Source organism: Lissotriton vulgaris, chromosome 2_1 (genome assembly GCF_964263255.1).
Source record: "Lissotriton vulgaris chromosome 2_1, aLisVul1.2, whole genome shotgun sequence".
NCBI lineage: Eukaryota > Metazoa > Chordata > Amphibia > Caudata > Salamandridae > Lissotriton > Lissotriton vulgaris.
Window position 1 is genome coordinate 2,014,518,372 of NC_141687.1, and position 23,052 is coordinate 2,014,541,423.

Here is a 23,052-nt window from a genome sequence, read left to right on the forward strand (position 1 = left end):
GGCGGTTACACCCCCTTTCCTTTGTCCAGCTCCTCGCCAGGCCTGGGTCTGGAAAGTCCCAGGACCGGTTTGGACTGGCTTATGCACGGGAACACCTTGTGTGCCCCGGGCATGTCTCAATCTATTCAGCCCTGTCCTACCCAATACACAAAATCCTGTCTGGGGTGGTGCTGGCACCTCCCAAGGCAGGAAACCCTTTGTCCAAGCCTTCCTCGCTGGAAGGACTCCCAGCAGCAGGAGGTCAGACTTGTGTCTGTGGTGGCAGCGTCCATTTTGTGACGCTGAGGCTCTGGTTAACTTTAACCGGGGTTAAGGCTACACACATGTCGTGTCCCTCTAGAAGGGTGGAATGCTATCCCCGTCGACAGAACTGTCGAGGGGATAGTATTCCAAATCATATGACACCTTACTCGACATGTTTTGATAAAGCCAAACCAAAGTTAGCATATAACCTCGAGGATTATAATGCACTTAAGAGTATATGGTATGGCAATATCCCGGAACAGCTAAGGGAGTGGTTCCCGACAGCTGCAGACAGGCTCAGCTCATGCTAGAGTACCATCTCACATATTTCCAAGCACTCTGCCTCCAGGATTGATGAGGCCTTCCATAGGAGTGGCTGATAGGGACATATGTGTCCAGTTAAGGTTAGATAGAGGGATACTATATCTAAGTAAGAGGTGATTACACCAACTTACCCCAGCTGAGTGATCAGCCAGTTGTGTCAAATATGGAGGCCAGGCCAGGGCACAATACATGCTGCAGCCCCTGGTAGGCCTTGGAAACACCTATGCCCTGGGTACCTAGGGTACACTGTTACAGGGGCCAATAAGGTGAACCAGTTCCAATTCGTAATGCACCTAGGGTGCATTGGCAGTCATTTAGAGAGAGAACAGCAGGCTGTGGGTCTGATTAGCAGGCCCACAGCCACATTAAGTCATAAACTAGTGAAGCAAAAAGCAAAAATTTGGGGTGATCATAGGATAGCAGACCCTACTCTCCTACACATGTTAGCAACAAAACATTTACAAACACGCGTAAACGTACACGTTCTGGTGATCGAATCATTCCAGGACAATGCGGATTCACATACTTAACCTTTAATGAAGGAGAAAAAGTACCAATAGCTTACAAATCACATTTGTACACAGAAGCAGAAATGAAATTCACTTCTACAGAAAAAGAATCGGACAGCGGTTCAAACTGCAGCAGCAAAAGAGAACCCTCGCAAAGGGTAAGCGCATTATGGTTGTTACTCCTGTACCTGCCTTAGAGGCAATGACAAAAGCGAGCATTCCAAATGCTAAAGCTTTACATCCAAGATGGATACAATGGGTTAATTCTCTTGCTGCAACAGACGTTGAATACGTTTTTGACCCTTATTTGAAAATACAAGCAATTCTACAATACGAACAAGAATGGCCTCTACCTACTGAGATTCTGCCTCTAGAACAGCATGAATGTATAATTCATACTGACGGATCAGCCCAATCTGCTATGGGGGGGTAAACAAGTTTATAGTGCTGCGTGCGTGATTGTTAAAGGTCGCTGGCGCTATGGTAAATTCCGACCAATGGTCACTAAAACACAATCTGTAGGAGATTGTACAGCTCAGCGAGCTGAACTACAAGCATTCAAGATGGCGCTTGAAAATACTGATCACGAATTCCCCACACTCATAGTGTGTATTATTGTATTCAATCTTACAATGAATACTTGCAAAACTGGATTCAAAACAGTTACAAAGATGCAAAAGGTGGCACAATTAAGCATAAATTGCTTTGGGGATAAGTAGTTCAGTTACAACAAGAACTACAAAAGGCTCACGTGATACATACACTGAGTCATCAACGTGATGGCGTTCACGTTGCAGGGAATTAATTGGCTGATGAAGCCGCAAAGGCAGCTGTGCAAACGGCTTCCATAGCTGCAATCACTCGTTCAAAATCGAAAATAGACAGCGAAATAATGCTAGCTGTCAATGCGACAAGCAAAGGCAGCAGTGCGGCGTTACCTCAAAACTAGCCACTCAAATACTCATACATAATTGACGCAAACTTTGTTCCTTTTGCTCGAATACCTGTAGTGGGGGATAGGATGATTCCAAACAGGAAATGTAGAGTAGCTTTGATACACGAAGAACATTTGGGAGAGGGTCTGATACATCAAGGGATATCTAAATCTATACTAGAATTAAAGGAGACGTACTGGTGGCTAGGGATGAATGCCCACATCCACATATTTGCAATTAATTGCCATAACTGCAACGGAGATCGCAGCAGAGATACCTGACTACAGTGTATCCAGCCCAGTACAGACACCATTGTTAGACAGCATTAGACTTTCTACACGCAGACTTCCCTATGGAGAAATATTTAGACAAGATTCTATGTATAATTTTTATAAGTTAGAATGGAGTTTATATGCTGTTAAAGGAATTAATAAACAACAGATTGGTATCAGTATCTGGGAAACGTTCTGGGATTATTTTGAATTTTAAGCACATTACATGTAACCTCTTTGCTTTTTTTCTTTTTTCTTCTCCTGTCTTTTTTATTGATGTACACATTTCTCTTTGCTGCTGTGAAGACAATAAATAAATACATTTAAAAAAATATATATGCTTTGAATGAAAAATTGCTTTAAATGCGTGCATCACAAATGCTTTTCGTGTACAACCAATACCAATGCATTTTTATGTATTTTGGGTCAATTTTTGACACATCATGTTTAGATATGTTTTAATGTGTTTAGAACTTAGTAATGTAGTACATAAGAAAGTGGAGTGGGTGTTGTGTGGCGTGTTAAGCTCCTAGTGAATTTTCCCGATTCATGCCCTTATATAGATACAATTCACATTGCCTTTATATAGGCATAGAAATGAAGCCTTTATTTAGGGATAGCCCATGCTACCTAAATACAGGCATGGCTACTTCCACCCGTACCAAACGTCACAACGATTTCTTGGAAAATCAGCTTAAGCAGTTAGCGAACTTCCCCTTGCTTGACTATTGATTTGTCAAAGAACTCAGTTACTTTACAAAGAGCAACTATTCCCTAGGGGTTTTTCCTGACATTCATATGCCCGACTTTACATCAAACTATGGCATTCCTAAACACCTTCAAGGTATAAATATACCTACAATTGCTCTAGCAAGATACTGTGGTTTGGAGCAGTTCGAAAACCTACTTGCCTGATGCAGCTCGCTACATCAAGTGCAGAAGGAAGCCGACTCTCCAGCTGACGCACTGATCAGGAAGCTGCCTTTCTCCTGCCGAGAATCCAGCTCTAGTGTTTCCGGCTCCCCTTGCGGGGATTTGGGAAATCGAGTCCCGAGACAGAAATAATCAATCAATCAATCAAGGCATTTGTATAGCGCGCTACTCACCCGGAGGGTCTCAAGGCGCTTGGGGGAGGGGGTGGTCCGCTACTGCTCGAACAGCCAGGTCTTGAGTTGCTTCCTGAAGGAGAGGTGGTCTTGGGTCAGGCGGAGGTGGATGGGGAGGGAGTTCCACGTCTTGGCCGCCAGGTAGGATAAGGATCTTCCTCCCGTTGTGGCTCTTCGGATGCGGGGAACGGCGGCGAGGGCGTGGCTGGTCGATCATAGCTGGCGGGTTGGAGTGTAGAAGGTCAGGTGGTCGTTGAGGTATCTGGGGCCTTGGTTGTGGAGAGATTTGTGTGCGTGGGTGAGGAGTTGGAACGTGATTCTCTTGCCGACGGGGAGCCAGTGCAGGTCTCTCAGGTGTCCGGAGATGTGGCTGTGTCGGGGGATGTCTAGGATGAGTCGTGCTGAGGCGTTCTGAATGCGCTGGAGTCTTTTCTGAAGTTTGGCTGTGGTTCCGGCGTAGAGGGAGTTCCCGTAGTCCAGTTGGCTGGTGACGAGCGCCTGGGTGACCGTCTTCCTGGTTTCGGTGGGGATCCACCGGAAGATCTTCCGTAGCATGCGTAGGATGTTGAAGCAAGACGAGGAGACGGCGTTGACTTGTCTGGTCATCGAGAGGGAGGAGTCCATGATGAAGCCCAGGTTGCGTGCATTGTCCGTTGGTTTTGGTGCGCTGCAGAGGCATTAGGCCACCAGGAGTCGTCCCAGGCGGAGGGTGATGATCCCAGGATGAGGACTTCCGTCTTATCTGAGTTCAGTTTCAGGCGGCTGTTCATCATCCACTCGGCTACGTCTTTCATCCCTTCGTGTAGGTTGGTTCTGGCGGTTGCTGGGTCGTTGGTGAGGGAGAGGATCAGCTGGGTGTCATCGGCGTAGGAGATGATGTTGAGGTTGTGTTGGCATGGAGTTCATTGTGCGGATGGTGTCTTCGGTGTTGATCGGGGTCCAGGCGCGGAGGGTGGTGGTGGGGGGCATTGGTGTGGTCGTAAGGTGCGTCGTCTGTGTGCTGAAACTGTTGTGTATATCTGCGATCTTGCTGTGGAAGAACGAGGCGAGCGAGTTGCAGAGGTCTTGTGATGGGGTGATGTCGTTGTTCCCGGCGCTAGGGTTCGAGAGCTCTTTGACGATATTGAAGAGTTCCTTGCTGTTGTGGGCGTTGTTGTCTAGTCGTTCCTTGAATGCGGTTTTCTTGGTGGTGTGGATCAGCTGGTGGTGTTTTTGTGTGGCGAGCCTGAGGGTGGTCATGTTGTCTGGTGTCGGGTCTCTGCGCCAGGCTTTCTCGAGGGCTCGGCAGTTCTTCTTAGAGCTCTTGAGTTCGTCGGTGAACCAGGATGCTTTCTTGTTGCCGGGTCTGATGGGGGGGATCTTCAGTGGAGCAAAGTTGTCTGCGCATTTGCTGATCCACCTTGTGAAGTTGTTGGCGGCTTGGTTGGGGTTCGCTGAGCTGGCGGGAGGGTTCTGGCTCAGGGATGTGGCGAGGTGGTCAGCTGTGATCTTGTTCCAGCTTCTGCGGGGAACCTGTTGCGGGTGGTGGTGGAGCGTGGTCCTTCTGAAGCTGAAGTGGACACAGCTGTGGTCTGTCCAGTGGAGTCCGGTGGCGTGGCTGAAGGAGATGTCCATGCTGGAGGAGAAAACGGGGTCAAGCGTGTGGCGGCGTAGTGGGTGGGGGTGGTCACCAGTTGCTTGAGTCCGAGGTTGGTGAGGTTGTCCAGCAAGGTGGTGGTGTTGCGGTCGTTGTTGTTCTCCAGGTGGAAGTTGAGGTCCCCTAGGAGGATGTAGTCAGTGGAGGGGAGGGCGTGCGGGCTGATGAAGTCGGCGATGTCTTCGCTGAATTGTGTGCGTGGTCCCGGGGGTCTGTAGATGAGGATGCCTCTGAGGGTGGCCTTGGGGTCGGTGTGCATCTGGAAGTGCAGGTGTTCGACGGCGGCGAAGGTGTCGTCGGAGCTGGTCGTGATACGGATGGTGTTCTTGTGGACGATGGCGATGCCTCCTCCTGTCTGGTTGACGCGATCCCTCCGGGTGATCTTGTATCCGTCCGGGATGACGAGGGCGATGTCGGGCGCTGAGGAGGCGGTCATCCAGGTTTCCGTGAGGAAGGCGACGTCTGGGGAAGTGGGGTCGAGGAGGTTCCAGAGTTCGACGTCTGTGGACGGAGCGGGTGTTGAGCAGGATGCACTTCAGGTGGTTGCTGCTGGTGCTCGGCTTGGCAGGTGCGGTGCAGGTCCGGATGCAGGAGAACTTGCAGGATTGGCAGGAGAAGGGTCCGTGGGTGTGTCCTGTGGTGGCTCGGTGGCAGCCGGGGGTCCGGCCGGTGTTGAGTGCGTCGTAGGTCCGGCGGGTGGGCTGGCATTTGCAGGGGACAGGGGTTCTGGCGCTGGGCGCGGTCCAGGCGCGGACGGGCGCAGACGGGCATACAATCAGCGCGCCCTCTGCGCATCAACGCTGCGCGTGAGCATGCCCTCTGCCATAAATGGAGAGTGGGGTGGCGGGAGCGGGGTGGCGAGTGGGGGGGAGCGTGCGGAGATGCTGGAGGGAGCAGGGGTGGGGCCGCGGGGGAGCAGAGGCAGGGAGCGGGGTGGGGCAGGAAACAACGATGGACAATGGGACAAAAACTTACAGGGCAAACACGAGTAAAACGATAAAACGGCAGCAAAATAATACAGCTTACAATGAGAAAAACAAGCAGGCACAAGCAGGCACAGGGACAGTCAGGGACAGGGGCCAAACCAAGACAGGGGCAGTCTTGACTCGGCAGCGGCGGCGGCAGCGGGAGGAGATCCTGCACACTCGGGGTGGCCACGTGGCAGGAGGAGCGACCGGACTGACCAGGTCAGGTCAGGTCACCATACCTCCTTCATTCTAACCAAGGTATGGAGCTGATTAGAACCTAGAGAAACCTTTGGTAGATTCTTGGCAAAAAAACTAAACCTATGCTACACAATACCTACTTCTTCCCTCGTACTAGACTTAGGTTAGGTACATTAGGGTAGGCGTATTTTAGAGGCACCAGTTGAGTATTTTAGTATATGTTATTTATGTATGTATTTGTATATCTCTTAGGAACAATACAATGCTCTTACAGTATTATTTCATATTACTGTTTACGCTGTATGCATTTTACTTTGCAGTCTGCATAACAATTGTAGCAGTCCACCTCTCTTGCATGAGAAATAAGACTGGTCAATAAACCCTTTTATTGAAAACGCTTGTCTCACTATTTCTCTGCAACTCTGTAGAAACGAAGCATACACAATTGACTGAGTGAAATACTTATCTATTGTTTCCGCGACTCTGAGAGACATATTCTTATTCTTGGGAAAGAAAGTTGTCATGTTTATGCGGATGTCGAAACTAATCCCTTCTTGTGTATTTAAGAAAGATTCTAGTGACCTCTGATTTAGCTGGCACACACACAATTAAGTTTAGTATATTCGATAGAGACCTAGTTAACCTCAGTCCTAAATCTTATCTATAGGATATATTATTCCAATGCCCAGAGCCTATTGGGAATATAAGAACTACACTACACTCTGCTCCAGTCAGTTCTGGGCTGCCTCTTCCCCTCTACATGAGCAGTGCTCAGTCGATGACGCTCTCATTCAGGGTGCTCCAACCACTCATGTAAGGTGCCTAGCAGGCTGGGATGGAAGAGAAACAAGTAAGTTATTTTGTTCCTTTTCAGTCCTGGGTCAGCGTGTTGTCAGCTCAGAGCATGTTGCACCCTGCATCTGCTTTAGAGATACATGCTGCACAGACATGCTGAAGGGGCCCCCTTCATGTAGAAAATACTGGGCCCCCTCCACACTACGGTGGCTGTGGTGGTGTCCGTTATGCCCCTAAAACCATGCAGCTTTGCCTAAATTCATAAGCACTATCTAGGATTATATGCTCTACATTATATTATTCCACTGTCTCCTTGTTCCAAGAAACTAACTGCAGATTTATTTTCAAAAGTTTATTGGTGCTTGCTCTAACCTATAGGCCTAAGCAGAATGTAAGTGCTTGATTTACATAAAACTTGAATGGAAAAAACTGCCATTTTCCAGCCACACAAGAGCTGATTTTTCTAAGGATTATTTGTAAAGAGGCAAATTTGTCGCCCATATCAATCATTGGGGTGTTTCCATGACTAGCAGATCTTCTCAGGAAAATAATCCCAGTAGTACTAGTGGATTTATCTGTGGAAATATTTTATTCTGACCCTTTGAAAGAACGAGAGGAATCTTCTTTAAGTACAATTTTTTTATTTTACTTTTTAGGGAGAAGCCTTCCACTTTGCCATGTTTCTATTGCATTGGTCAGAATTCCACAAATATGAATGTTTCCACTTTCCTTGTCGAACTGAATATTCTGCTGGCCCCGAATTTCTGCTATAGGTTCTACCAAGGTATACAGTTCTGTTAACTAGAGATCCTTTACAAAAGTATCTATATACACTCTTCAACTCAGAGGCTTATCTTTGGAGGCTGATCCAGTATGATTGATGTGCTATCAATCACAAACCATGGGCCACTCAAACACAAACCTTAGATTGAGCTGGTACACATTTTTAAGTTTATAAACGAGTTGCTGTGAGGCTGGCTCAGTGAACTGAACGTTTATCACTGACAAAGGCAGTGCTTTGAAGGTCATGACTGAATCCTAGCAAGGTAGACTCACAATTACATCCTTGTGTAAATTGAGTAACATAAATTAGGAAACATTAACACCTCTTATTTAATTTTCTTAGAAACAACAGACATTTAGAGTTAAGTACTAAGTAAAGACAAATGTGTATTATTGGATATTTTTTCCTAAAGAGTTAAATTATTCTCTATGCTTCGTAGATGCATTGCAGTTATGGGCAATCTAATCCCTGTTCGGGGAAAACATTACTGGGAAGTGGAAGTTGACGAAAGCACTGAATACAGAGTTGGCGTGGCTTTTGAAGACACAAACAGAAATGGTTACCTTGGTGCAAACAACACATCCTGGTGCATGAGGCATGTCGTCACTCCATCAAGGTGAACAGAGTTCATTTTTAAAACATTTAATGTAACATTAGGAATAAAATGTATTTTAATGCATTCAAAGTAATACATATATAACAGTATGTTTAACATAACACAGTATTAGCATTTTTGTAATTCTAATTGCATTCATATGGCCCTTACTACCGCTGATGAGGTGTCAAAGCGCCTTGTCGGCGCATAGCATGCTACTCAAGAAACCCAAAGAGGATTAGTGGTAAACTAGTATAGGGAGATTTGAAATAAAAATTTGAGCTTGGGTTCTGTGTCCTGAAATAGGGTTTGTCAAGAAGGATATTTATGTAGTTAAAGGGCTCTACTTAGAATGACAAGTTTAGTTCTCATTTAAAGAACTGTATTTTTAGGTTGAGCCTAGACAGCACTTGCACGGTATGTACTTTGTGGGCGTCAAGTCCGCCCATTGCTTTTCATTTGTCTATTTCAGTGTCCTTTAAAAATCCTTGCTTCCATGAGGGTAACATGTCCTATTTGTCCCTCCCTTTTGTTATTTACTCCCACAGTGTAGCGTCCTAGTACTTGTAGCCTTCCACTTGTCCCATTTTAGCAACTGTAAAAGGGACTCTTTTTTTCTTTGTCCAAGATCATTGCTCACAAGTGCTCGATCTTTTTAGTCACTTCAACCTACGACTTCCGTTGCTACAAACAGGGCTGTAATTTTTGTTTTGATCTCGGAGCTCTAACGGCAATGTAAATCTTGCACCCCATTCTTTTAATATCCTTTCTGCTTTTTCGAGCTAATTTGCTTATTTGTTTTTTCTCTGTTTCAAAGTTAGCATGCTTATTTAATTTTTTTCTTTTTGTGCTTACTGCGCTATTCCTTCCCCTGTGTCCTTCTTGCTGTTGCTCATCCTCTTTCACCATGCTTGTTTATTCCTTCTGTGCATGCTGCGTTAATCCTTCCTCTGTGCCCTTCGGGTTGTTGCTCATCCTCTTTTACCATGCACTTGATTGCTTGTGTTTGGTCCCTCTGCTCTAATCTGTAAAGCCCTGGTTTATTCCTTTCCCCCTTTCTATACGGCCTCTTCTCTGCCTTGTTGTGGTCTATGCATGTGCACGTCCGTGGCACTCTCGGAGGCTTTCTGAGGTAACAGAGCCGTTGAGAGCAGGAACAGCAGAGGAGGCAGTGAGCGTCAGCCACATGCAGGATTACACGCCTACAACCTGGTCAAAGCCTGTCTCACTCAGCCCTGGGTCCGGTGAGGGGGCTGCGGCAGAATTATTAAGTGAGTGCACCCAGTGAGAAACAGTGAGGACAGGGATGCTCCCCTGTTGCATGGAGTGGGGTGGAAAAGAGTGTGCACACATGTACTTTGGACTACTCTGTGTTTTCAGGGCGGCTAAACTGTTAATTTGATATTTTGTTTTGATTTGCTGGAGGTGAGTGTATTGTGGCTTCTAATGGGAGTTGTAGTGCGTCTGTTGGTGATTTCTATTTCATTGCTGGTGGGTGCGTGCATGTGGTAGTTGAATGTTTGAAGTGGGTTGTAGTACTGGAGCTGGTGGTTGTGCGATTGTTGAGGAAATGTGATTGCAATTAGACACCCTGCTGCCCTATCTTTGGTGACTCGTAGTGGTCTAATAAAAATACCAACCAGGACTCTATTTCAGAAAATTAATTGAGACTATTTGATTGTATACTGTAGTTGGTCACTACTTGCAACGTACTATCAGTACAGTAATGCAATCCCATCTCTCATCTAAAAGTAAAAAAAATTAACACATGGCAGCACTAGCTTATGGCCACAAACGATACAATGGGTGCGCCTAAGCATGCAAGAACTTGAAACTCGCACACAAACCTCTGCTGGAAATGTACGTTTTTATACCTCACAGTGTGACCTCTTTGCATAGTACACCAAGCTGTTGCTTCCTTCTGGCTGATTTCAGTGTTTGACATTCAGTTGCCAAATGTATGCATATCTAGCGCAGTTCATTTCGGTCTTTTTAGCGCAAAAGGATGGAATATTAAATCTTTTACCAGTATGCCCAGATGGCCTCCAAAGGCCTACCAAGTGAAGTGAAACGAACAGTAATCTGAAATGTGCTCCAGGTTGTGTCTGTGTGCACAGAAATTTAGACAGTACAGATATGTATTTTAGCAACACTTCGGCATAAATTATGAAGGACGTAACATTGTCCGATACGTCAACATTTGGTAAAATGTGGAGTTTTGTGTTGCTTTGGCCCCCTACCCTAAATGTTTACATATTAAAATTCCAATTTTGATCAAAATCATACCACGATTTTTTGTTTTGAGCTCTAAGGGCATATGCTTTATTGGGCTTATATAATGTTCTGTAGCTTTAAGGTGTTAAGCTCATTATTTTTTCTCACCCAGGCCACTATTTTACTATTTTGGGAAAATTCAGTTTCAGGCAAAGTTTAACTTTATTGGTTTTGTTTAAATGCCCAGGACTAGTCATGTACAATTTGATTTGCGGATATTAGTGCCAATGAGAGAACTGGGAATCAGATGTATTGTACATCATTGAGGTGATGTGAAAGAACTCAGGTGGATGAATTTATATAATTTTTTTAATAACATTTATGTCGTATTGTATTTGTCCCAGAATAATGTGCTGCATAGATAAACACTTCTAGCATCCAAAAGGTGAGACCTATTGGCTACGCCAATGCGTGTTCAGTTTTAGGTGCTTGGGAACAAATGATAGAGTTTGTGTTAGGTGGTCTTCTGCACACAAGTACATAAAAAGTACAAATTCAGAAGAATCTTCTGCATGAGCCGGGCCTGAAAATGTTGCTATGTAAATGATGCAACAAGCCTTACATAAAACACAATAAGGTCTCTTCAAAATCCTGAAAAGTGCATTTCTTTAACATGCGGAAGCTTTGACATTAACATGTCACATAATATCACATCACTGAGAGGTGCATATTGAAAAAAGATAAGGGCACATTTATTAAACTGTCGCGCAATGCAGGGCAGCAAGCAAAGTTGATGAGCTATGTTGCATGAAAGGGAGAGAGCAGAAATGCTCCATATTTACAAAAGTACTAGCAGCCCGTCCCGACGTTGTCCGAGAGTACTGTCCAGCATCACCGCTCCTCCCCGCGCTGGGCACTTCATCTGCTGTGCACTTCTGAAGTGCCTGTCCGAACCTATACTTTACTGAGGCCCGCTGAAGTGGCTTGGCACCCCTGCCCGCCCTGTTGTTCTGACCCTGCAGGTGTTGGCGAAGTGCAGTTGGAGTGTACCGCGCTGTCTGAAGGAGGGCTCACTTGACTGTTGATGTGGCGATCCTGCGGAGGGTGGGGGTGTTATCGTTTTGGGGAGATAGTGCCATGCGACAGTCAGAGGGTGCCAGATCCTCAGGTGGCGGGGGTGCACATTTTACTGGAATGGGAGACATTCCCCCGGATAATGTGAAGAGGTGCAAGCTGCGGTGGGGCGTGCCGGGGTCTACATGTCTAAGCCCACCCCCCAGCTAAGATTGAAAAGCAAATGGCACCGTCTGCACTCACAACCCGCTGTATTTACACATTCAGCGCGAAAGAGCGTTTTGCTAACACGGTCAAGTGTGATTCCTTACACGCCGTCAAACATATAAAGTGTGAATCTATACTACTTACTCATAATATTTGCATTGTGCGATGGCTCCTCCCCGCGCTGGGCACTCCATCAGTTGGGCACTTCCGCATGTCGGTTGTTGGTCCCTTGCTCCTTCCAGCGCTCCTGTCCGACACCGAACGCCGCGTTTACGTAACGCGACACCCACACGCCATTGCGCCTCTCGCAAGCGTTGTGACGCGGAACGCCGCGCGTCTAATCACTGTATGCATACGCCCATACGGAGTACTTTTCCCCTAACGGTATTTCCCCCCCTCCTCAATGTATATGGTGTGTTGATGTATAGCCTATGTCCATCTCCTGGACTCTCCCTTTCCAACGCTGTATTGGGTGTTGTGATTGGTGGTGTACTTTTCAACTTTACCTGGCTCAAAGGACACAGTTCTCTTTTTATAATAGTAGTATAGATATAGATGGAGTATTTCTGCTCTTTCCTTATGCTGGTGCACTGTGTGCAGTCTAGTGTCCACCAAAGTGCATGGATGCCTGAGTTGCAGGCAGGATTGTTTTTTGGGTGGAAGGGAAATAGATATTCCTGCACAAAAGCAATCTTTAGAGGCAATTTCATTTTTGTACGGGTGCTGAAAAAGGCAGCATACTTGTAAAGAGGAAATAAGTGCAAAGAAAGATATTTCTCTCTGTTACTTCACATTTGGGAAGGAGTCGAATTTTGAGGCATTACCAGGTTTACAAGCCTTTGTAAATCGGAGAATGCACCTGAATCCATGGTTGGGTGCATGGGAACGTCCATGCTCGGCCCATGGAAAGCCTCCCAAGCTGAAATGTAACATAACAGCGTAAGCAACTGCAATATATTACATTTACATACATTACATTTTATTTACAAAGCCATGCAAGGCCATAAAAATCGAACCTTGTGAGGCTTTGTAAATATCACTGAAGCCTTTGAGTTTTCCTTGCGTTGCTTTCGTTACGCAAGAGCAATGCAAACGCTTCATATATATGGGCTTCGGAAGATGTGTTCAAGTGGCTCACCCACCTCTGACAAACACTTCTGAAGCTGCAATATATTATGAACCATGCAAAATGTCCCTGTGCGTATTAACACTGACATTGCACTGTGTTAAAAATGTAGGTTTCTGATTGGCAGAGGTATACACCCTGTCCTTGCAGGAACCACAGCCACAGTCAGAGTCACGGTCGGGCACAACACAACCTAAACTAGCCTGTGCTTACCCTCTGGTAGCTTGGTACATAGGAGTCAGGCTTAACTTAAGAGTTATGTGTAAAGTATTTGTGCAATACTTCATACAACACCACAGTGAAAACACCACAAAAGACTCCAGGTTAGAAAAAGAGATTATGATTTCATAAATAAAACAAGACCAAAATGAATAGATCCATCCAGTAGAAGTTGAGATATGAACTTTTACAGATGAAATGCAAAATATAGCACTTAGATGCAAGTAGTGCCTAATGAGTTAATTGGTCACACTGGACAGGGACAAAGGCAAGATTTCAGGCTGACCATGATGGAGCGTGGCCTCGATCCAAGACCCACACAGGCCTTGGAGCAGAAGTACCTTGATCCTGGTCACTACAGCAAGATGCGTCAGTGATCCGCATGCAGTTGAGGTATTACACTGAATATCTCCACGCAACTGCTGCGATGCGTCAGATCTGTGAGCAAGGCGTTGGTTCTGAAGTGGTCCCAAATGCGATGTGTTGGGTTCCTTCAAGCTTCAGAGGGGATGCGTCGGTTCCCAAGCGGTGGTTCTGAATATGAGGCAGTGGTTCCAAGTGTAATGTACCAGTCCAGTTCCAGCAACAGCATTAATGCTCTGATTCTGTTTTCACTGCAGAAGATGCATCTGTTCCACTGGAGCAAATCCCTAGGTCCACTTCCGAGGGTCCAGGGCTGGGGTGGCACCACTTGGCAGGACAGACTAACAAGCAGATGAGCACCAGGGTTGGAACAGGAGGAGTCTTTTGCCTCCCTGAGACTTAGGCAACAGGAGGCAAGTCGTTAAGCCCTTGGAGCCACTCTGGGTTCAAGTGATGCAGATACAGTCCTTCTCACCCAGGCAGAAAGGCAACAGGGCAACACATCAAAGCAAGCGTTCACAAAACAGCAGTTTCAGCAGAGTGGCAGTCTTTGAGCAGCACAGAAGATCCTCTTCTTCCTTGCAGAGTGGTCACAGGGCCAGAGGTGTACTGATTTGGTGGTAACAGAGATCCAGTACTTGTACCCAGTGGAGTCTTTGAAGTGGGGGAGACATCAAAGAAAGTGTTGAAGTACATAGAGGCTCCCCCTTCCTGCCCTAGCTCCAGTCACACTACAGGGGGGTAATCAATCTTTTGTGTGGGGACAGGACACAGCCCTTTTAGTTGTCATCTCCTCCCTCCGATCCTGCTCAGGGTTGCCCATCACGGACATGGTGGTTGCTGACCCCAGAATATTAATGAGGTAAGTCTATTTGTGACCAACTGGGAATTACAAATTGTGTCAAAGACACATTGGTGTTTGCAATTACCAAATTGTGAATCTCAAAAATTAGCCATTTGGTAATCATAAACGATTTCCTACGTACATCTGGCCCCAGATGGCTAAAGCAAGTAAATGCCAACTTTCGTAAACTTCAATTCAAAATCCAACTTCACCATAAGTTGTGATTTAAAATTGGGAGTTCAGTGACTCTAAACTTGGAAAGTTGATCTCTTCACAATTGGGAGTTACACTTAAAAGATGTTATAAGGTAATCCCAATGTTATCCTATCGGAGAGATAGGAATTGCAGTAGTGAAAAACGAAATTGGTAATTATTCCCTACCAAGAAATGTAAAGTCAAAAGTACATGTCCTGCATCTTAAATACACTACGTTATGCCTTGTTATTCACGGCCTACCTTAGAGGTAATGCATATGTGTAAAAAGGGAAGGGTTAGGCCCTGGCAAGAGGGTTTACTTGCCAGGTCGATATTGCAGTGTGAAACTGCACACACAGGCTCTGCAGTGGCAGGCCTGAGACATGGTTAAAGGGCTACCTATATGGGCGGCAAAATCAGTGATGTAGGCCGACTTGTAGCATTTACACGTCATGGGTACATGTAGTCAGTGCACTTTACTAGGGACTTATACGTAAACTGAATATGCCAATTAGGAATGAACAATATTACTATGTTTAGGGGAGAGAGCACCAGCACTTTAGCACTGGTTAGCAGTGGATTAAGTGTACAGAGTCCTAAAGCCAGTAAAAACAAGGTCAGAAAAATGGAGGAAGGCAAGCATAAGTCGGGGGAGACCATTCTAAAGCTGTCAGGTCTAACACACCTGAAATGCTGTAGATAAGTGTTTTTAGGCAAATTACAATGTTTACCCATACAATTTGTTAAAATCTCATTTAGAAGAGTACAAATCATTTGTGTGACAAACTATGACTTTTAAAATATGAAACATATAAAAATTTGTAGTTTGCCTAATACCTAAATTTGCACCGCAAATATTTTACAAGTTATTAAACAATGAAAAGGGGAAAACTCCCTGAACATTTTTTGCAATTCCAGTTTGGCGCTCAATCAATCAATCAATTAGGGATTTGCAAAGCGCAGCCACTCACCCGTGAGGGTCTCAAGGTGCTGGGAGGGGCTGCAGATCCATCTGAGCACAGGGTTTATTTGAACAGCCAGGTCATGAGGTCCTTCCTGAATTGGGACAGCGATGGGGAATGCCTGAGGCGAGGTATAGTGTTCCAGGTCTTGGCTGCAAGGTAGCAGAAGGTTCTTCCTCTGGTTCTGGTCATGCGGATCTGTGGGACGGTGGCCAGTGACAGTTGGGCAGAAGGGTCTGTTGGTTGCGTGGAATGAGAGGCAGTGGTTCAGGTATGCTGGTCCAGCATTGTAGATGGCCTAGTATATGTGGATGGGGAGCTTGAGAGTAATTCTTCAGTCGCCTGGGAGCCAGTGGAGTTCACGCAGGTGTTGTGTGATGTGGCTGCGTTGGGGGATGTTTAAGACCAGTATGACTGCAGCGTTTTCGAAGTTCTAGAGCTTCCAAATGGAGTTTCTGTGTGACGCAGGCATAGAGTGCGGTGCCATAGTCGAGTCTGCTGTTGATGAGTTCATGGATGACCGTCTTCCTGGATTCAGTGAGGATCCATCTGAAGGTCTTTCGGAGCAGGCAAAGAATGTAGAAGCATGACAAGGAGAAAACGTTGAACTGGCAGTTCATTGGGAGCAAGGAGTCCAGTATGATGCAGAGGTTTTGTCATATGGCTGTTAGGGTCATTGTCAACATTGCAAAATTAGCATGAGATCTGCTGCAATGATGCTCCTTTTGCGCACGTTACTAGATGACTTTATTTAAAAGACTGTTTGTGCCTTTCACATGAGAACCGTCTGCTGTCTGCATTCTCTCCCTGTTCATAGAGTTTAGTCTGAACACAGTATGCAAGGTTGATAAACAATGTCCCTTGTTAATCTGGTCTGGTCAGTCCCTAGCAGCTAGACAAAAACTACTAACACAGCTGCTATTTCTGGAAACACGTGCTTTGATATTATGGGGATGCATGTTGTTCTTATACAAACTTGAAGAGGGACTTTCCAGGGAAAAGAGCTATGCTGTTCCTATGATGTAAAAATACCATCTAGGCACTAAGGTATGGGGTCTGCTGGCAAAGCCCAGAGATCTTCTTTCATATATTAAAACTTCTTCTAACGAAGGGGTGGGTGGTTAGGCCTTATAGTCCTTTAACTTCTGTCTGTATACAATGACATCCCCCTTTATAATTTATGGAATTGCATCAATGCTAACTGTTTTAGGTTTGTGCATTTTGCTGCTGGCAGTGGCTTATATACTGCATTATAGAGCACTATATTTAAAAAAACATTTTGAACTAAAACAGTGACTCTGTCAATTCTTATTGTGGACAGGTATGAGTGAGTGAGCGAAAGGGTATTTCCCGCGACTGCAATTCCTGAGAGAGTCGGGAGTGTTGTGTTCTGTGTTGTCTAATCATTAGTAGCTTCATGATTATGTAGAAGAGCGAATTAGACACTATAGCTAGTCAATTCTGGGATTTTGGGTACTGAGGCAGTAGGAAGGCTCAGCCTCTACACAACGAGGTCCTGTTTTCCTGCGCATAGTTCTGTGTATGTGCAGAATCCATGCAACATGGCTCCCCCAACTTTGGTTTGGTACTTATCTGTGGGAGTCCTGAGTAGTGCTTGTGCTTGTCCACAATCCCCTCACATCTGCTTCCAGAGACAGTTATGACGGTGTAGCCTCCAATATTGAAACAGCTTGAACTCTAAAATGTCCTTTTTCTTTCTTTAGTCGATTATTGCGCAGCTGCTCGTAGGTTGTTATTCTCTTGATTTGATTATGACGGTTGCCATAGTGGGTCCTAACCACGCTCCAGTTACCGCCAATTTGACTCAACATGGAGTTCCTAATGCTGGTGCTGATCTTATCTTTGTTGTTGAAGCATGTGCTGCACATCGCTTTGAGGTATTTTACTCCTGGGTCATCTTTCCGGCAGTGGATGGTACTGATAATATCTTTCACGAATATACTGTCACTGCGTTCCGCTAGATTATCGACCTTATCGATCTCTTGAAGTTGCGTTAACAGCTTGGCAACACACCATATGGTTTAATGGCACTCTTCCACACCCTTTAACAGTGGTCCGTTTAGGCCCCTTATCGAATGATGGGGCCATGTGGGCCATTCTGGCTGGGTATACCCTGCATCCAAATTATCCTAATGTTACAGTCGCAGAGCTATGCGTAAGCATACTTCGTTAATACGTGTACATAGAACTTTTATACAGTTCATGTTGTGCAACATGCAGGTGGGACTTGGAGTTGCTGCACAACCAACAGGACCCTGTAGTGTAGTTATTAGTCCTGTGATGATTAGTTCAGTGATGGGCAAGCATCCACTAAATAAGGACGAGCTTCCTTATTGGCTTGCTGAAAAATGTGGGCAACTCAAGGCTGTTTTTCCAAATACCACCCCTGTGGGTAAGCACAGGATTCTGACAATGATCTTACCTAAAGGCCTTGTTCCCAAGTTAGCTGACTGTAACACTTGGGGTAGGGTGTTTGCAGTGGTGTATTCGATGTGTTTTGGCACTCCCTCAATGACAGTTCTCCCTTCGGTGATAAAACGTGTTCAGGATGACCATTGGGCTCAAACGGCCCTAGAGTTGGGAATGAGACCAGTGAGGGTGTTCGATATTGTTTGCAATATGATTCTTGCTAATGTGAAGGATGAATCTGTAAGCTTACAGGGGGCCCAACGTTTGCAGGCTGTTGCTGACGCAGACAAACAGCACTGATTGCCAAAGATTATTGCTTAAGCTTATAAAACCTTAGGGCGCAATAGTCTGGGATTTAAGCCTTTTACTCACTCAACCTCATCAAAAAGCTCAGAATGATAAGGATGGGCACCCGTTCTTTCCTAAAAAGAAATGGCGAAATAAAAAACTGAGGTAGCAATAACAGAAGCAAGGTTCGCGTGCTGGTTCACCGACACTAGATTCTTCTGAGCGAACTTATGATTTGCATGAGCATGCACAAAGTAAGACTCCTGATAGATTTCAAGTCCCAGATCAGTGCTCTCCTTGTTCTTTACAGGAAAACATCAGACTCTAAAGTCGGTGGTGGGGAACGCCAGGATCACAGCAAAGGTGCGACCACTCAACAGGGACGGGATCAACCTTGACAGTTTGACGTAAAAGCCACACAAGAGGGACTTCCTCGATTTTGACCCCCATATCAAAAGAAAAAAAATTACCGATTTAACAGCGAAGTATTCCTCATACAGTAGGAACGCTACTCCTAGACTGGAAATGGGCAGTGATTCTGCTCGCCAGCGCAGCGGCAGTTACCATAGTGAGGGAGGCACTGCGTCCCTGTCTGGAGGCGAGAGCGACTGATACATTTATTACAGTAGAAACAGCAGATACTCAAGTTGCGCCCCCAGATAGACTATGAAATTGTCTTCCAAATTAAGGGTTATATAAGGGGGAAAGAACCTTTACAACAGAACTGTTACAACGTATGCATTTACATTGCATGTCGTGGCAAAGCAAAAGGTGTGCAGCAGTGGGTAGAAGGTGTTGGTTTTAACTCCAACATCTTTCCTACTGTTGCACACACTGGAGTTGGAATAGAAAATTAATCTATTCCAACTTCCATCGCCCCCCTGACAGAAAGTTGTAGTGAAGATTTGCTTTGCAACGGCATGCGATGTATTAGCATGTGTTGTAACATCACATATTCTATATAAAGCATACCATTACAGCGATTTTCTGGGAAAATCTCACCTCCTCCTATGACATGTTGTTGGCGGACGCAGATTGGCCTCCACCATTTGTTCTGGCTGCTTCTACAGTGGAGGACGTGATACTTCCGAGTTTTTCACGTTTTTCATGCATCTGAGTGAGCATTGGCCCTGGCCCCAGCGATGTACCGTAATCAGGTGGGCTGGGATAGAGATTCACTGGCGCATGAGATACCATAATGGTCTATGCCACAGCCACAACCCCAATATCCAATCAGACTAGGGGCTAAGGCTCCCGTTTGTTACATTCTGACTCAATTGGACTCTCAAGAAGTAATTGAATCCTGTGTATCACCGATAAATAATCCTTTTTTTTTCCGGTATCAAAGCCGGACAGCTCATATCGCATTGTATTAGATTATCGAGATTTGAATAGTCACTGTCGTACATTTACAGTACAGAACACACACAGCTCTGCGCTAGTGAACAGATTTGTTCGTAAAGACAAAACGACACTGGATATATCCAATGGTTTCTACAGTCATAACTTGGCTCCTGAGAGCCGTGACTTGACAGTATTTAGCGCCTTCGGAAATCCAAATAGATATACGTGCTTGACTATGGGGCAGAACAGCCCCGGGGCTTTTGCTGCATGTGTTGTGTCTTTGTTGCACAACATAGATCCAGATGCGTTCTCGTACATAGTTGATATTTATCTGGCAGCGGAGATGCTATTTTTGAATGTTGAAAAGATTTTGACTGCAGTCCAAATAGCGATTATGAAAGAACGCTCGCTAGCGCAGGGGAAACACATTCTTATGGTTTTGCTTTAGAAGCAGTGACTAAGGGGAGTGTACCGAACTCTAAAGCTGTACATCCACCTTTAATACGTTTATCTTTGATCTTACTCTTCAGACACAGGAGTTTTTGCAGTACGAACATGTTCATCCTCCTCCGTTGTCATTGCTTATTCTGCAGATGAGAACACATGGACTGTCCGGTAGTTCAATGTGGGACTCATCCGCAGGATAAGCAAACTGGACATCTGGGTTGGATGCGGAAGAAGGCACGAAAGGCAAAATGTCAGTAGTTGTCTCCATCTCACCCTCAATGACACGTGCATTAGTTGAAGAGGCTGAAGCCATTGGATTCAAAGTAATAGCGTTGCATGAAACACTACTAGTCACATTATTCCGAATCGGACAGATGGTGCAGTTTGACATTGTCGACTGAAATGTATTGGTTTTCTTGGCGACCAGGAAAAAGGTGGTAGAATCACTGTATGAGAACCCTTCAATCCATGAACTGGAACTAGTGCACAATAAGGGGACCAAACTCTTTTTTATTCTCCAGCTTTTCTCGTACCAGATCTCCAATCTAAGGAAGCCAGCCGGCGACCAGAATCAGCATTGCTGTGTGATTAGAAGAGGGTATATGTTCTTTAGCATTGCTGTCATGGGTATTTTGGAGGTCCTGTAACATAGTAGAATGGTTATCTACGTCAAATGTAACAGCTACCGCCACAACGTCTAGAACATCAAGGTCTGGCCCAAACATTTTAATGCCAAAGAGCATTTTGTATGGGGTCCGCCCACCCAGAGATCTTCTTGGGAGATTATTAAGAGCAAGTTGAAATCCATACAAATGGACCAGCCAGTTCCTGTCAGGTAATACTCTAGCTGTCAAAGATTGCTTTAAGTCACGGTTCATTCGCTCCACTATTGAATTGCCTTCAGACCTGTATGGTGATGAAAACTGCACCAGCACCCCCATAGACTTCATCGCGTCCTTGTACGCCTTGGAGGCAAATGCTGGACCTAGGTCAGAATGGAAGATGCCACAAGCAAAGGTCCGAACAAAGACACACAAATCTCTAATGACATTTCAAGTGTCAGCGCTGCATTGTGGCCGAACCCATAGGAATCTAGTGCACGAATTAACTGCAACAAAAATGTATTTATATGCAGCATCAGAAGTCAATGGCCCGCAGTGATCAAGATATACACAGCCAAACAGATGATTTGAAATACATATATATGTTTTTGTGGTGGTCATAAAACCGTAGACGGTTTGATTTGTTGGCAATTGTCCAAGAGAGCACATAATTACAGGTTTGTTTATATAAACCACGCCACCAATAACGTTGCTGTAAAATAGAGACAGCCGCTGACACCCCGGCATGTGCAGAAGCCATACCCTCGTGAGCGACTATGATCAATGCAGGCCTGTGGTCCATGTTGGGAATCAGCCAATCCCCAACTGGATCTTGTAACTGCTGCTACGGAACATGTGGCTAATACAGATTTGGCTGCTCATCAGCCAAAGAATTACCAACAGTATGTGCTCTCAAAGGCTGATGGCGAAGAGTATGTATAACCTGTGTGAATGGCAAACGTTCTTTAAGCTCTGCCACTCGAACCCAAAGCATTTTATGCTTAATTGTGCTGCCTTTAGGGTTGGTGATAATCATTCTGAGAGCAAAAGAATAAGTTGTCATTATAAGACTGGACACAGTAATAAGAATCGCACACAATAGGAGTATTCACATTAGGATCTGCAAACTCGAGAGCTAGAAAAGGAGCATGAAGTTCCGCCAATTGCAGCGTACAGTCTCCAAGTGCCTGTGTATGCACAATGGAAGACTTAAATTCACCACTTACTTTTGCACCAGCCACAATAGCGCAAGCTACTGAATAAGCATGTTTGGACCCGCTGGCCGGTTGAGCCGAGCCATTGGTATAAATGAAACTACTTATTTTGGCTTGGTTACTGCCAAGAATCTGAAAATTCCATCTATTCTGTCATTGGTGGGGTATGATAATTGGCATAATCGCACCAATAATAACATCAATATATTACAAGCTCTGTTTCAGAATGACAGATTCAATATTTCTGATGCTGACCCCTCAGGATAGTTGTTGTGGCAAACCAATTCAAATGCATGTCAACTGTGTTTTTATAATGCAACAACCAGTTTCACACAAACTAGACCTGATCCCCATTACCCACGTTCACACTCTGTCGCCACATATTCAGTGGGAAATTTGTGTCAACAATGGTTGGAACACTCTACTCTGTTGTCAATGAGACAACAGTTGTCCCTCTTGTCGAGTGACATCGGTTTGGCTGATTTTATCTTGGGTCCTAAAACTCCCAGATCAAAGAGATTCATCTATGAGGCTTACAATGAATTATGGAAACATTCGCAGATGGAAGCAGCGTTCTGTCTGCGCCAAATTGAGAAAGCAAATTTAGAACACGTCCTTGCAGTAGTCGATAATAGCCTATATACACTGTCTTCCGGCATTTATACTTTAGATAATATCATTTCATCTGGTATTGATATTGTTCAAAGTGATGTATCTGTGTTGTATCATTGTCAAAATCAATTGCGATCTGTGATGCAATTTGCATGGACGTTACAACCTCTCAAAATGGGGAAAGTACCATGGGATTATTTGTACTCTTCTGCTTTGTTTTTACTATTTAATCTAACTGATAAACAGAGATTTATGTCTATAAAAAATGCTACATACAAGCTGTTAGACATTGAACAATTAGAATACTAGCCATTTTTTGTGGGGGAGACCGATTCGACTGTAAGGTTAACTCATGGCATTATCTCTCTGCCATTTTTGCTGTTTCAATTTAAATCTTGCATGAAACATTTCCCAATTGGCCGCTTTGAAACCCTGGGTAGTGTGTTTCTCCATGAATTGTGGTCCCTACCTTTCACCTACAGATGTCAACAGGAGGGTAAGGAATTTTTCATAACAGGGGAGAACTGCGATTCCACAGTAGGACAC

The 23,052-nt window shown here is 45.1% G+C and overlaps 1 protein-coding gene across 1 annotated transcript in view; it reads left to right on the plus strand.

Annotated features, from left to right (window-relative positions):
* Window positions 1–23,052, plus strand: part of FSD2 (fibronectin type III and SPRY domain containing 2) — a 556,003-nt gene that overhangs the window by 502,338 nt on the left and 30,613 nt on the right. The window contains exon 12 of the mRNA XM_086958241.1: window positions 8,210–8,386. Coding sequence (XP_086814367.1) covers window positions 8,210–8,386 — 177 coding nt within the window. The remainder of the gene's footprint in view (window positions 1–8,209; window positions 8,387–23,052) is intronic.